The sequence below is a fragment of the Cercospora kikuchii genome (genome assembly GCF_019650295.1).
Source record: "Cercospora kikuchii DNA, contig_00004, whole genome shotgun sequence".
Lineage (NCBI taxonomy): Eukaryota > Fungi > Ascomycota > Dothideomycetes > Mycosphaerellales > Mycosphaerellaceae > Cercospora > Cercospora kikuchii.
The window spans coordinates 4,134,483-4,146,664 of record NW_025408585.1 but is presented as its reverse complement, the minus strand read 5'-3'; the positions used below and the strand labels follow the sequence as shown (position 1 = coordinate 4,146,664).

Genomic DNA, 12,182 nt, shown 5'->3' with positions numbered 1-12,182 from the left:
ACAACAACCATTCGGCCAGGCTCTCGATACATTCCAGATAGCGGTTCTGTCAGCTAAGATGGACAACTGACGACTCACATCAGGTTCCTGGTCTCTTCGATCTTGGCAAAGTAGTTGGTGGCATTTCTCACTATAGCTCTTGATGTTCCCAGCTTCACGCCAATTACCCCAAAACTGGATGGATTCAAATCATCCTTCCAACGCCAAGCGACTGCGCCACAAACCGAGGCTGAGCTCCATCTCGACAACCTATATAACTCAGCGCCCGGATGTGTTGACAACAATGGGAACTCAGAATATGGTTCGTCCATTGTATACGATTGACGATCGATATGTCGGACGTCAGCCTCGGTGACATCAGCGAGCGCCAGTCTTCTGACATGTCAGACTTCGACGGAGTCAGTTCTGACAACGACGACGACATTCTGGACTTCTCGAACGAAGCCGCGTATCTCACCAACTTGGCTGATCCAATGAAGAGCTATATATTCTATAGCACTTCGAATATCACGGAACGCATTGGCGCGGAAGGTCCCAACTTCCGCCTGCTAAGGATCCGGCACGGGTCACCTGCCAGCGAACTGCATTGCGACCTGGTCAAGCGTCCCATGTACGAAGCTGGGATAGACTATTCCGCGATTTCATACTCCTGGGGCCAAGGCTTAGCAAAGGGCACCATGTCCATTGGATTTCTTTCGCAGAAATTTGATGTCACGCATCATCTGCTTCAGGCTCTACGGCGGATGAGAAACGAACTCAGGCCGGTTTATGTCTGGGTAGACGCTATATGTATCAATCAGAAGGATCTGGACGAGAAGGCGGCGCAGATTCCGCTCATGGCTCAGATATTCAACCAAGCGAAAGAAGTCATCGTATGGCTTGGGGAAGGTGTCATGCCGGGACTACCATCCCTTCTCAGTCTTTGCACACGACCCAATGTCTGGTGGACGAGACTTTGGGTTCTACAAGAGACGCTGTATGCGGCATCAGAGCCTATGGTTCTGCTCGAATCGGGCAAAATGTCAATGTCTGAACTCCTTGACTGTTGGCGGCCTGTCCTCGATCCAGATTTCTTGAATGAAGCATCGAGCCATGGCCTTCCTTCGACTATGGACCCGGCATCCGTACGTCATATGCGTGAAGGGTTTGACCAGATCAGCCAGCTACGCGATGCTTGGATGGAACAGTCTTTTGCAGGTGTGCCTCAAAAGCCACTCATGGAATGGATTCGCCTGACTTTGAGACGGCACTGCACCGAGCGTATCGACAGGATCTACGCGCTGCTCAATGTCATCCCCGAGAAAGAAGCGCGACACTTTCAGCCCGACTATCGCAAATCGTCGAATGACTTGTTCCGCGAAGTGATCGACTATTACTTGCATCATACGAGTTGGCAGCTGCCGGCACTGCAGCAACTCGTGGACGACTTGCACGGAGATCGCGCTCGTGCTCTGTACTTGCGCAGTGTAGAGCCAACAGCAATATCCTACGAGTCTTTGACCTGTCCAAGGGAGCCCAAGCGAGCTTCGGGCCATATCTTCTGGCGCTTCATCACGCTCGGAGTGCGACCTACTTTATCTCTATATACAGTAGCCTCTGACAAGGTTTTGGGCATACTGCGCGCCAGAACGGCCGATCAGCTCCATCATGAGATCATTCGCTGCAACTTGTGGTGGAATGAAGGTGCTATTAAGCAGGCGCTCACCTCTTATTTCAAGCACGTTGCGCGCCTCAGGGACAGCTTGCCAGATGAGAATTCAGCGCAATTGTCCGGATGGTCAGCCGAACTATCCGCTTCTGAGGTTGGCACAATCAACGCTGACTGGAGTTCCTACTTAGGTGACAACGCACCATTTTCCGAGTTCCACTCGATCTTTATGACAGTTTCCGGCGTGGTGGGCATCCAACTTCCACGTGACCGCTCTCACGTTGGAAGAGGCGAGTATTTATACTTCACTGCATCTGGGGGTTTAGGCCACGTCGCCCGAGATCGGCTATTGACGGCCACGTGTTTCGTCGCAAAGACTGAAAAGCTGGATGCTTTCATTGCCGCGCACAGTTTGCTCACAAAGGCTCCCGTCGATATCAGTCTGCCAAATCATGCATGCATGGTCATGAGCGACCCATCGTCAATCTCGCTGTGAAAAGGTCGTGGCTACCGGGTCTTCTGAGCGACTGGACAAACTTTGAGATTTCACCGGCTAATCCAGAAAATCTACTCCCACATCGCCGTATTATCCACGCTGCAAAGTTCATGGCTGTCCCTGGAGGAGATGACACTCGGTATCGATTGTCGATACTTTTCGCAGCGCTGACCACTATCGGCACTTAAGGTCTTCCCCAACGATGTACAAATCTGTCTTTCCCATGGCAATTTGTTTCAGCGAGATTTGACGACGTCCACGCGCGAATGTATTCAAGCACAATCCGCTTTCCAATCTGCGAACGCACGAGCGCAACATCAAAATCAATGCTCTGTCATCAATCCCTGACAAAACCATATCGACTTGTCGCTATCTTGGCAGGCAACAAGCTTCCATCAACCCCAGCTTTATCGCCCAGAAGTTAGAACAGGTGCCTTCCTAGTCACCTCATTTCGCGCTAATCCCAGGATAGCCCAATCCCAATGCGCTAAATCCTCTGCAGAGTGGAGATGAAACGCCAACTCGTGGACAAAGTTGCTTCTGCAACAAGACTGATGCTTGCACTTCAGTTCAACAACACTTCCGTTCCTGGCATTGCGGACGCGGCGGAGAGCGCGGACTCCTGAAAACAGTGTTTGCCAGGTTTTGCGTGATGCTGGGGATGCGTTGCGGATGGAATACGAAGGGGAGAAGGGTACTGTATGTAAAGGAGAGGCTTTCCGACTCTTTTACCTGGCCTCTCCTCCTCTAACCAGACCATCGACGTTGCTACCACTCCGACCCACAGTCACTCTCTACAACGACTACCACCACGCTCATTATCGACGACGAAACAAGACGATAATTCTCTTCTCAACGCACTCAAGTCAACAATCAGCAACTGTGAGCAGTCACGTCCGTCCAGGACTATCAAAACTCACACCACCCTCGCTAACACACCATCTTCCTAAGCCAACCACCCAACAACCCGCCAAAATGCAATTCACCATCATCATCGCGACCTTCCTCGCCACCCTGGCAACAGCAGCCCCCGTCGCCGTCCCCAAAACGACCGTCGTCGAGCGTGAAGCCGGCGGCTTCGGCCTCGACGGCATCCTGAAACTCGTGCCCTTGGGCGGCCTAGGCGGTGCTGGCGGAGCCACGTCACAGCTCAACTCGGTGGCGCCGCAGGGTAAGACAGGCGGCGGAGTTGGCGGCGGATTACTGCCATTCTAGACCATTCGAAGGGTTCATAGTTGTTGGTCCACTTGAGCCTCGTCTTGCATTTCCTGGCTTACAATGTTCGGGAAATTTGGGAAGAATTGTGACGCCAGTTGCCTGGTCTCGTTTGGGTGAGGTCTCGAGGGATAAAGCATAGTGGTCTGATCTAAATGACTGGGAGTTTGCGATGTATATTACATTTTTTCGTACTTGGCTTGTTGCGTCTGCTTGGCTTCTGATCAATGGGTACGATTTCAATGTAATACAGAGCTTCTGCCGTCGTCGATCTTGATCAAGATTCCTTTTCCAATTCCTATCTCTACATCTCGTTATCTGGTGGACGTCGCGATAGCTGATAGGCCTAGTGACATCAGTCCAGCGAAACAGCCACATGCCCTCAGGATTTACAAGAGAACGGAGCATAGTTATCGGTACTCAACGTTACCATCGTCTGAATGCTGCCATACCCTCCAAACGCAACCATCACGATCCCCAGAATAAAAAGCACAATCGATCCAGCCCAGGCACACTGCACCTTTCGCGAAGCGTGTGACGGAAAAGTGAACACCTTCCACCATCGCCATATCTGTCGTTCCCTTGTCATCAATTCCACACTCCTCGCACCCGTCTCATCTTCTCCAGTCGTGACATTCAATTCAACTTCGGTCGATGCGAAACCATGATGGCACATGTACATGCACGTCATGCTCGGAATGCCCAAGGTGATCCAGGTTCCCGAGATGGCTCCGATAAGAGCCAGAAGTGGTGAGAAGTAAGGTAAGACATTCGCGAGGATGAATGCGAGAGCCCAGAGGATTACCACGATACTGGCCCAAGACGTCCAGGATCTCAGAGAAATCTCATCAGCGGCTTTTGGTTCATTCCGGACACTTTCCCAGAACCAAGCTTGGATGCGTTTACACGCGAGAAGACCTGCAATGACGCCCGCCACGACGATGGTCGGCGTGGCGATACCATAGGAAAGTTTGGCGAAGAGCGGTGCTGCGGAGCTGAGAGCCGGAGAACCAACGTCGGCGCCGGCGTAGTAGTAGATGACGATCGCGACAACGAGGTAGAGTGAGCTCATGCTGATGTTGGTGGCAATGAGAGATTTGCGGAAATCCTGAGGGCGGTCCATTTCGGCCATGACCTGGAAGTAGGCCAAGTGGCCAGTGAAGGAGACGAGCACATTGCTGAGCGCCATCATCCAGTCGGCTGGGACGACATTTGAAGGTGGTGCGATCTTCGCGGTACCTTCGCCTTCACCGATAATGGCAATGTCGACGAGGGCGATGAGGGTTGCAGCGAGGATGGAGAGGCAAGCTGGAGCAGGCATTCCGTCAGTAAAGTATTGCAGTGATCCAAAAGTTGATCGAGGAACTCACAAACTGCAGAAAGATATGAATTTGACTTGAAAGTCCGCGGTAGGGTGCAAGCCAGGCAGATGAAGAAGCCAATAAGTTTGAAGACCACAGTGCATTTCCAGCTGTTCCCAGCAACAGTGTTGGCCATCGTCCCAAAGGTCAAAATATGTGCTGCCATGACGAAGACCAAAAGGAGCTGGAATAGCGTCTCGGCAATGTACTGCCCTGGCTTGCCTGCGAGTACATATCCTGCTTGGCCAAAGTTTTGCACGTGAGGGTATCGCATACGAAAGTAGTAGAGCATAAATCCTGTAGCCAGCGTGCAAACTCCGAAGATGGCGATGACGAAGGCGCCAACCACAAGACCCATTGACGCGACTGAAGCTGGAAGAGACAAGATACCGAGGGATACGGTTTCGGCGATCAAGACTGTCATGTGTCAATGAAATATGCTGGACTTCGGCGATTTGAAAACATACTCAAAGTAGCTTGAATCCAGTTCACCTTCTTGTGCGTTATCGAAGCTGGCACAACCTCTCCATTGCCCAACCCACTCTCCACCTTTTGCATCCCAGAGCCGGATTCGTCAGATCGTGCGACATTGCTGTCGACAGGGGAGAGCTTCTTTCCGCCGATGCGATCTCGCCATGTTGTGTTCTCGGGTGCTGATGCTTCCATGATGGAAGTTGATCCCACAAGCGGCCTGACCAAGGCGGTTCTGTTGTCTAGTCGCGAAATGTGATTGCTCGTGGAGACCTCCTGGTTGGAACCGGATTCTGATGTGCAGAACAGGAACCACGAACTCCAGTGATGCAAGAATGCGACCTCCGGTGGCTTGGTCTTGCAGCAGTAATGGCTCTCAAAAGAGCGTGTCCGGAGAGGCAAGAAAATCAGCCTTGAAATGATGGACCGCGGAAAGTATGTGCAGTCTTGGCAATTTCTGGAGGCCTGGAGATGAGGCCAAGTGAATTTAACCTCTTTTTCGCGGTGAGTCTTGTGGTGGCAATTGAACGTGAGGTCAAGATTCTGTCTTCCGACACCGGTCTTCGAGTCCGATTCTGCGGTGCGCGTCAAGAGTCCTCTGCCACTTTTTAGTAATGCGATGTCATAGCTCCGAAATGGACCCGCAGGTGTGGAATTTTCTGAATGGGCCCTTTTCTCGACACAAAACCTAGATGATTCACGTCAGTTGTACTTGTATGCGATGTACAATCAGAGAAGAGGAGTAAGTGCGAGAATTTTGAAGCTGGATATGTTGCCAGGTGGAAGAAATGTGCCGCCAACTGGACTTGTCCGGATCTGTGCTGGCAATGGGCAATAGAGTTGAGGCAGGCCCGGGGAAGAATCTGACGGCACGCCCAATAACAGTGTACACATATGCTTTCACTTCACATATCATGGGCCTGAAGCTGCCGCCGCGCATTACCAAGCTCCGGTCCAGCAGGAACGCGATGATGCACGGCTTGGAACCTGGTAGCTTGCCGGGACTTCGATGTTGCACTTCCACCGCTTTGTTCGTTTCTAGAGATCTTAGCTGGTAGGAGTGGTAGTCCGGTACGGCAAGCCAGCGTAGGGCATCAATCGTGAAGTCAACGAGACCAGGTCGCGGTGCAAATGATACCGGCAGATGTTCAGGCTACAATGCCTCCTTGTGCTGGCTTCTCGAGACATCGACTCCTGTCGCACCTTGGTGCCAACCTCGGAGCAACTGCATTCGGAGGATGATCGATGGTCGCCAATACTGATAAGTACCAATGTTGATATGTGATGTTGGATCGCGTCGAGGTGGGAGAGGGTAGCACATGCCGGCTCCACACGAGCTCGAGCTCGAGCCGCCTTGCCGCCGGGAGGAACCGCAAGGCATTCGGAGCTCGGACGCGACATCTGTGCACTTCGTGTTGCTTTGAGCTTGCTGGGCCTTCGATCAAATGTCCCAGGATGGCGCAAAGCGCCGCACCTGCCACAGTGGCAGACGGCCCCTAGACGAGACTCGGCAGGCCGTGTGGTGACACCTTCTGCGCGAGCGTAATCCCGTTGTTTACTCCTCACCCTTGTCTCTTTTACCATCGCGCAGTCTTGTAGCTGACACCTCATTGCGCTGCCCTCTCTCTGTAGCTCATTACCGCTTTGTCTCGTGCCAGCAACTCTAACGCGCCAGGTCACCATGGTTGAGCTCCGCAAGAGAAAGGAAGCTCCGCCTCCGCCCCCTCCGGCCAAGAAGCGCGCGCCATCCAAGTCCAAAGCAAAGAAGGACGCGCCAAAGGCAGAGCCGGCTGAAGCTGCGAAAGCACCTGAGGTTGCTGTCGAGGATGCGCCTGCGGCAGTTGAAGCCGCTCCCAAGGAGGCAGCGTCTGCAAAGGCCGGTGCTCCAAAGGTTGGTGACAGCATCGAACTCGATGGCTTTGGCGGTGAAGTCCAGACGCACAGTGAGGAGACGACCTCGCTCGCCAAGTTGGTAGAGGAGAGTAAGGCTGGAGTGGTACTCTTCACATACCCAAAGGCCAGCACACCAGGATGTGAGCAGGATTGAGACTTGAGCGCGAGAGGAGCGCAGCTGACGCGTCGCAGGCACCACACAAGTCTGCTTGTTCCGTGATGCATACGACGACCTCACAGCAGCCGGGTTGAGCATCTACGGCTTGAGCAACGACTCGCCCAAGGCCAACAAGAATTTCGTCGAGAAGCAAAAGCTGCAGTATCCATTGCTGTGCGACCCGAAGCAAACGCTGATAGGCGCCATTGGACTGAAGAAGGCACCGAAGGGCACCACTCGAGGCGTGTTTGTGGTTGACAAGAGCGGGAAGGTGCTGGCCGCGGAGCCGGGGGGACCGGCGCCAACATTGGAGGTGGTCAAGAAGGTCGTTGCCAGTTTCGGCGGAGATGCGGAATCTGATGGCATCAAAAAGGCCGAGGACAAAGTGGATGGTGAGGACAAGGCTGCGGCTGAGACGGCGGCGGATGTTGCTGACACGGCGGCGAAGCTTGACGGAGAGAATTCGAAGTTGTGAGGGGAGTACATAGTGTGCAAAGGTATGTGATGACTGATCTTGAGCGAGGCGATGCAAGCTGAGGATTGATGCAGTAGTGTCCGGGCCATGGCCTGAATGTGACGAATTCCCTGTCTCTGATCCTGTCCATCTTACTGCTGGCTCTTGTCGCTTCGCTTCAGAGCACACGGAGGGGCTTCGAACTGCGCGCTCGCGGGACGATATGAAAACGCAAAGGGCTCGTTTCGGAAGGCCGCGCAAATGCAAACATCTGGCGGGACCGACCAGGAAAGCTGCGACGTGGAGGTGGATTTGCCGCTGGTGCACGACGAGAGAAGGCATTGTGTGAGCATGAACAGGCAAGTGTCAAAGTCACGCATGCTCGAACAAAGGAAGAGAGGCGTGAAATCAGACGAGACAGGTGATTGTGCAGCTGCCTCTGCGCCTGCTCCTGCATGTCTTCGCGCTAGCGCCAATGTCGCAGCCTGGGTTTGTTGATCTTTCGTCCTTTACTCCATTCACCACGCGGCTCCCCTCATTCACCAACATGGCAGAATCTCCCACTAAGCGCAGGAAGTTGTCGTTGTCGGACAGTTCGGAAGGTGGTGGTGTCGTCCTTACCGCACAGATGCGCCCACGCCCTCACATCACCATGCTCTCGCCAACCAGCATGCCCCGCGACGAGTCGGACGAAGATCGACAGCCCGTCACCATTGTCGTCGAGAGCGACGCTCAGCTCTGTCCAGACGATGAATGCCTCAAGTTCGCGAGCGACAAGGATAACGTCAACACCACTCGCCCATATGCTCGAACCTGCCACCACTCGGACTGCGCACTCGAAGAAGCCCGATCGCGCCATTCGCGCTTCCGCCTGCGCTCGCTAGACCCGGTTGCTGACCTGAAACGACTGCTGGTGAACAGCAACATTTCTCTCGACGGCGAGCAGCTCGAGGTCCGCGACGAGTTGCGCCGATTGCAGCGAGAGCGTCACTACACGAACGATGATCTGCGCACGGTACTCGTGTTCGCCGTACAGCAAGCAGTCCTCTGTCACATCAGCATCGAATCCATGCGCGAGTACCTTAGCCGCTGGCCGTATCGCTTCTGGTTCCACAAGGATCCGGCCGACGATGCCGATGATCCAAGCACTTACCCTGACGGCAATCGCATCGCGCGAATGAGCAATCGCGAGCTCTGGGACCACCTTTGTACCATGGCAGTCGAAGTTGACTATCTGCGGTTCTGGGAGGAGGGAATGCTGCAGACGATATTGGAAAAGAAGTGGGAGGAGGCGAAGGAGGGGAATGTGCGCGAGATTGAGGACTTGATGAGGTTGGGGTTTGTGGACAAGGCGATGGTGACGGAGCATTGTGGCGTGCCGGATGGATGAGGTGCGCAAGAAGTACAAAGTCGCTCTGCTGAATTGCTTGTTGAGCGCATGGTGCTCATGGTTTGTGGCATGGCCAACTATCTTTGCCACGCGGCATCGACGCTTCTTGCTTGATTGGGAATGACCGATGCGTGCATCAAGGAGAGGGCGCGAGGCCGGCTTGCCCGACACTATGCTGAGAGATCGATGCACATCTTCTTCCGCTCTCAGTGAAGGCTTACGCCATACGCCATACACAAAAATGCAGGAGACTGCTCTTTCCAGATTAGATGGCTCCAGCATGAGCGTTGTTGAGATTGGTCGTCGACAGCGCTACATTCTTGCCGCTCATGCTCTGCACTATTACCAGTAGATAGTAGATCGCCATGAGAAGTACGACTGCAGTTTCTCCAAATCAACGAACATACATGCGAACATGGGAGTGACGCGCATAAGGCGCTCAGGAGAAATGTATCTGGTGAATCGCGGGGCTGAATGTTGCGTCATTGTTGAACGTGTTCTGCTTCGCGTGCATCATCGAAAAAGTGAATTGGATCGCGGCCTGACTTTTCTGTACACACTGATCTCCTCCCCATTCGACGCGAATGTTCCCTTTCTGATACGCAAGATAGACCAGGAACATAACCGGACGCGGTCGCAAAACGAAGCGGCGTTCTCGATCCGGCCACCGCCATTGCTCTGACACAACCCGCACTTTCCATTGAAAGTCAGCACCCAAAGACAGCTTCTGAAACCACAACACCATCATGTCCTCCCGCGCTCTGCGCAAGCTACAGCGCGAGAAAGAGGAGCAAGAGACGCTGAAGCGGCTGGAGGAGGAAGCCAAAGCACTCGAGGAGGAGCAAGAATCAGAAGATGACGAGCCACTTCCTGTGACCAAGAAGAGCGCGTTCGAGCTGCTGCAAGAGCAAGAAGAAGCGAACGAGGATGAGGATGGAGAGGAAGATGATGGCTCAGCTGCAGAGCCAGAATCAATAGCGACAACGCCTGTTCAAACTGCGCCCAAATCAACAGCGAATAAGAAGAAGAAACGCAAGAAGAAGGGCAAGAAAGCTGCAGACGAGAAGGCGAATGGGCAAACAGAGTCTAATCAGGCTTCGGATCTGGACGACATCGATGCAGCGTTGAAGGAGCTGTCTACAAAGGGCAATGCGTCTCAACATCTCACTGCTGCTGGAATTGATCCTGCTCTGGACGAAGCGAATCGACTTCTCGCGATTGATAGCTCGCACTTGCATGCTTCAAACGAGATGCGCAGGCTGTTTGGACGTGCTGCTCTAGAAGGCGATCGAGAGGATGGTGCACCTCCACGCGTGGCGATGGGTGGCAATCGGAGACAGCAACGGCAACAGGTGGGCTTGAGAGATGCGCTGCGAGGGCAGCGGAACGATGGGAGATCTGGTCTTTCTGCTGTGGCGTTACGCAGGAACATCTTCATTCAAGGCAAGGAGGACTGGCCACAGGCCACGAGCGGTGGTTTGGGGATGGAGGTGGAGGAGAAGTGCGCAGATGGCACAGTACTGTACAGGTTTGTGCACAACACTGCCTACCAGGACGTTCAATCGCAATTCGAGACATGTGTGGCATCCATGGATCCGCAACGCATGATCATGCTGCTTCAGCACAATCCATACCACATCTCGACATTACTGCAGGTTTCGGAAATCGCGAAGCAAGAGCGTGACTTCACGACGGCCGGAGATCTGCTTGAGCGAGCCCTATTCTCCTTCGGAAGAGCCGTACATAGCACGTTCACGAAGAACCTGGCTGATGGAAAAGCTCGACTAGACTTCCGACGCCCAGAGAATCGGGAGTTCTGGCTGGCCAGCTGGCGCTACATGCAAAATCTCACCATGCGCGCCACATATCGAACAGTCTACGAGTGGACGAAGATGCTGCTGTCTCTCTCTCCACAGGACGACCCTTATGCACTCTGGCTTGTACTCGACCAGTACGCGCTGCGCTCCAAAGAGCAAATCGACTACCTCAACATTAGCCGCAATGCCGTCTTCAAAGCTGTGCACGAGGGAATGCCGAACGTGCAGCTGAGCCAGGCGCTTGCAGAATGTAAAGCTGGAAACAAGGGCAAAGGTCAGCAATTGTTGTTCACAGTCGTCGGTCGATATCCTTGGTACATTGCACGCCTGATGCATGAACTCAATGTCGATGCGCCGCCTGCCGTATGGGGCAAGGAGGCAGCATCAGAAAAGGAGAAGCTCTACGCTGAGCTATACGCAACTCGCGCCAAGGACCTATGGAACACGCCCGAGAATATCGAGCTGCTTCAAGAAACTGCCAGTGCTGTGCCTGCAGGTACACCGGCGGCGCCGACAGACTCATCCGAGATCGAAACGAACATTGCCAGACACGTATTGCTCTCGGACACGCCAGCTCTCATCGCGCTCATTCCGCGCGAGTACACGAACCAAGTTGAAAACTCGGCTGATCCACTTCCTCCGCACGACTCCATTACATCATATCACCTCGAACGAAGGGCACCACAGCTGTCTCAGTCGGGAAGAGGTCAGCAGCAGGTCCTGGCGGCTCTCCAGCAAGCACTTGCGCGTGCCTCGCAAAGGGATCCTCAGCACGACGAGGTTCAGGCAGTCTCTCGCTTCTTCCGAGACCTCTTCCCGTGGTACAATCAGCGATATCCAGGAGCGGTAGGTGAAGACGCTGAAGTCGAAGAGCCTCCTGCAACCGCTGCAGAAATGATGACCCAGGTTCGTGAAGCTGGAAGAGAGAACGCATTCGAGGATCACGCTAGACGCTTCATTGTGCTACGAGGAGGTGTCCAGCCAGAGCTGGACATTGAGCGAGTGCATCGTTTGCTCGTTGAGAGTGCACCGCTAGAGCCACGGACCGAGCAGGCAGGCTTGGACCTTCAACAACTTGAGACTTTGCTCAGAAACGAAGGTCTCGGGCAGTTGGATCAGCAAGAAGGCAATTTGGAACGGCTTGCTGCTGCTCTGGACGATGTGCAAAACGAAGGCGTGGAAACTGATGAAGAAGATGACTTTGGTATGCCGGGTGGGTTTCGATGAGTCGTTGATCTGTTGAGAGCTTGAGTTATCGTTCTCCACTGATCACTAATCTC

The 12,182-nt window shown here is 53.8% G+C and overlaps 6 protein-coding genes across 6 annotated transcripts; 5 read left to right on the top strand and 1 right to left on the bottom strand.

The window, feature by feature from the left end:
• Window positions 1-332: 332 nt before the first annotated feature.
• Window positions 333-2,144, top strand: CKM354_000782400 (uncharacterized protein; the record flags this gene model as incomplete). Its single annotated transcript, XM_044803184.1, has 1 exon — window positions 333-2,144. One exon carries the CDS (start codon window positions 333-335, stop codon window positions 2,142-2,144), a length of 1,812 nt encoding a protein of 603 aa, XP_044659119.1.
• Window positions 2,145-3,119: 975 nt separating this feature from the next.
• CKM354_000782300 (uncharacterized protein) lies at window positions 3,120-3,359 on the top strand (the record flags this gene model as incomplete). Its single annotated transcript, XM_044803183.1, has 1 exon — window positions 3,120-3,359. The coding sequence occupies one exon, from the start codon at window positions 3,120-3,122 to the stop codon at window positions 3,357-3,359; it is 240 nt and encodes a 79-aa protein (XP_044659118.1).
• A 382-nt stretch (window positions 3,360-3,741) lies between these two features.
• On the bottom strand, window positions 3,742-5,386 carry CKM354_000782200 (uncharacterized protein; the record flags this gene model as incomplete). The annotated part of the gene is made up of 3 exons (XM_044803182.1): window positions 3,742-4,667; window positions 4,730-5,137; window positions 5,188-5,386. 3 exons carry the CDS (start codon window positions 5,384-5,386, stop codon window positions 3,742-3,744), a joined length of 1,533 nt encoding a protein of 510 aa, XP_044659117.1.
• Window positions 5,387-6,872: 1,486 nt separating this feature from the next.
• Window positions 6,873-7,716, top strand: CKM354_000782100 (uncharacterized protein; the record flags this gene model as incomplete). The annotated part of the gene is made up of 2 exons (XM_044803181.1): window positions 6,873-7,224; window positions 7,277-7,716. 2 exons carry the CDS (start codon window positions 6,873-6,875, stop codon window positions 7,714-7,716), a joined length of 792 nt encoding a protein of 263 aa, XP_044659116.1.
• Window positions 7,717-8,242: 526 nt separating this feature from the next.
• Window positions 8,243-9,085, top strand: CKM354_000782000 (uncharacterized protein; the record flags this gene model as incomplete). Its single annotated transcript, XM_044803180.1, has 1 exon — window positions 8,243-9,085. One exon carries the CDS (start codon window positions 8,243-8,245, stop codon window positions 9,083-9,085), a length of 843 nt encoding a protein of 280 aa, XP_044659115.1.
• Window positions 9,086-9,831: 746 nt separating this feature from the next.
• Window positions 9,832-12,129, top strand: CKM354_000781900 (uncharacterized protein; the record flags this gene model as incomplete). Its single annotated transcript, XM_044803179.1, has 1 exon — window positions 9,832-12,129. The coding sequence occupies one exon, from the start codon at window positions 9,832-9,834 to the stop codon at window positions 12,127-12,129; it is 2,298 nt and encodes a 765-aa protein (XP_044659114.1).
• Between the last annotated feature and the right edge of the window lie 53 nt (window positions 12,130-12,182).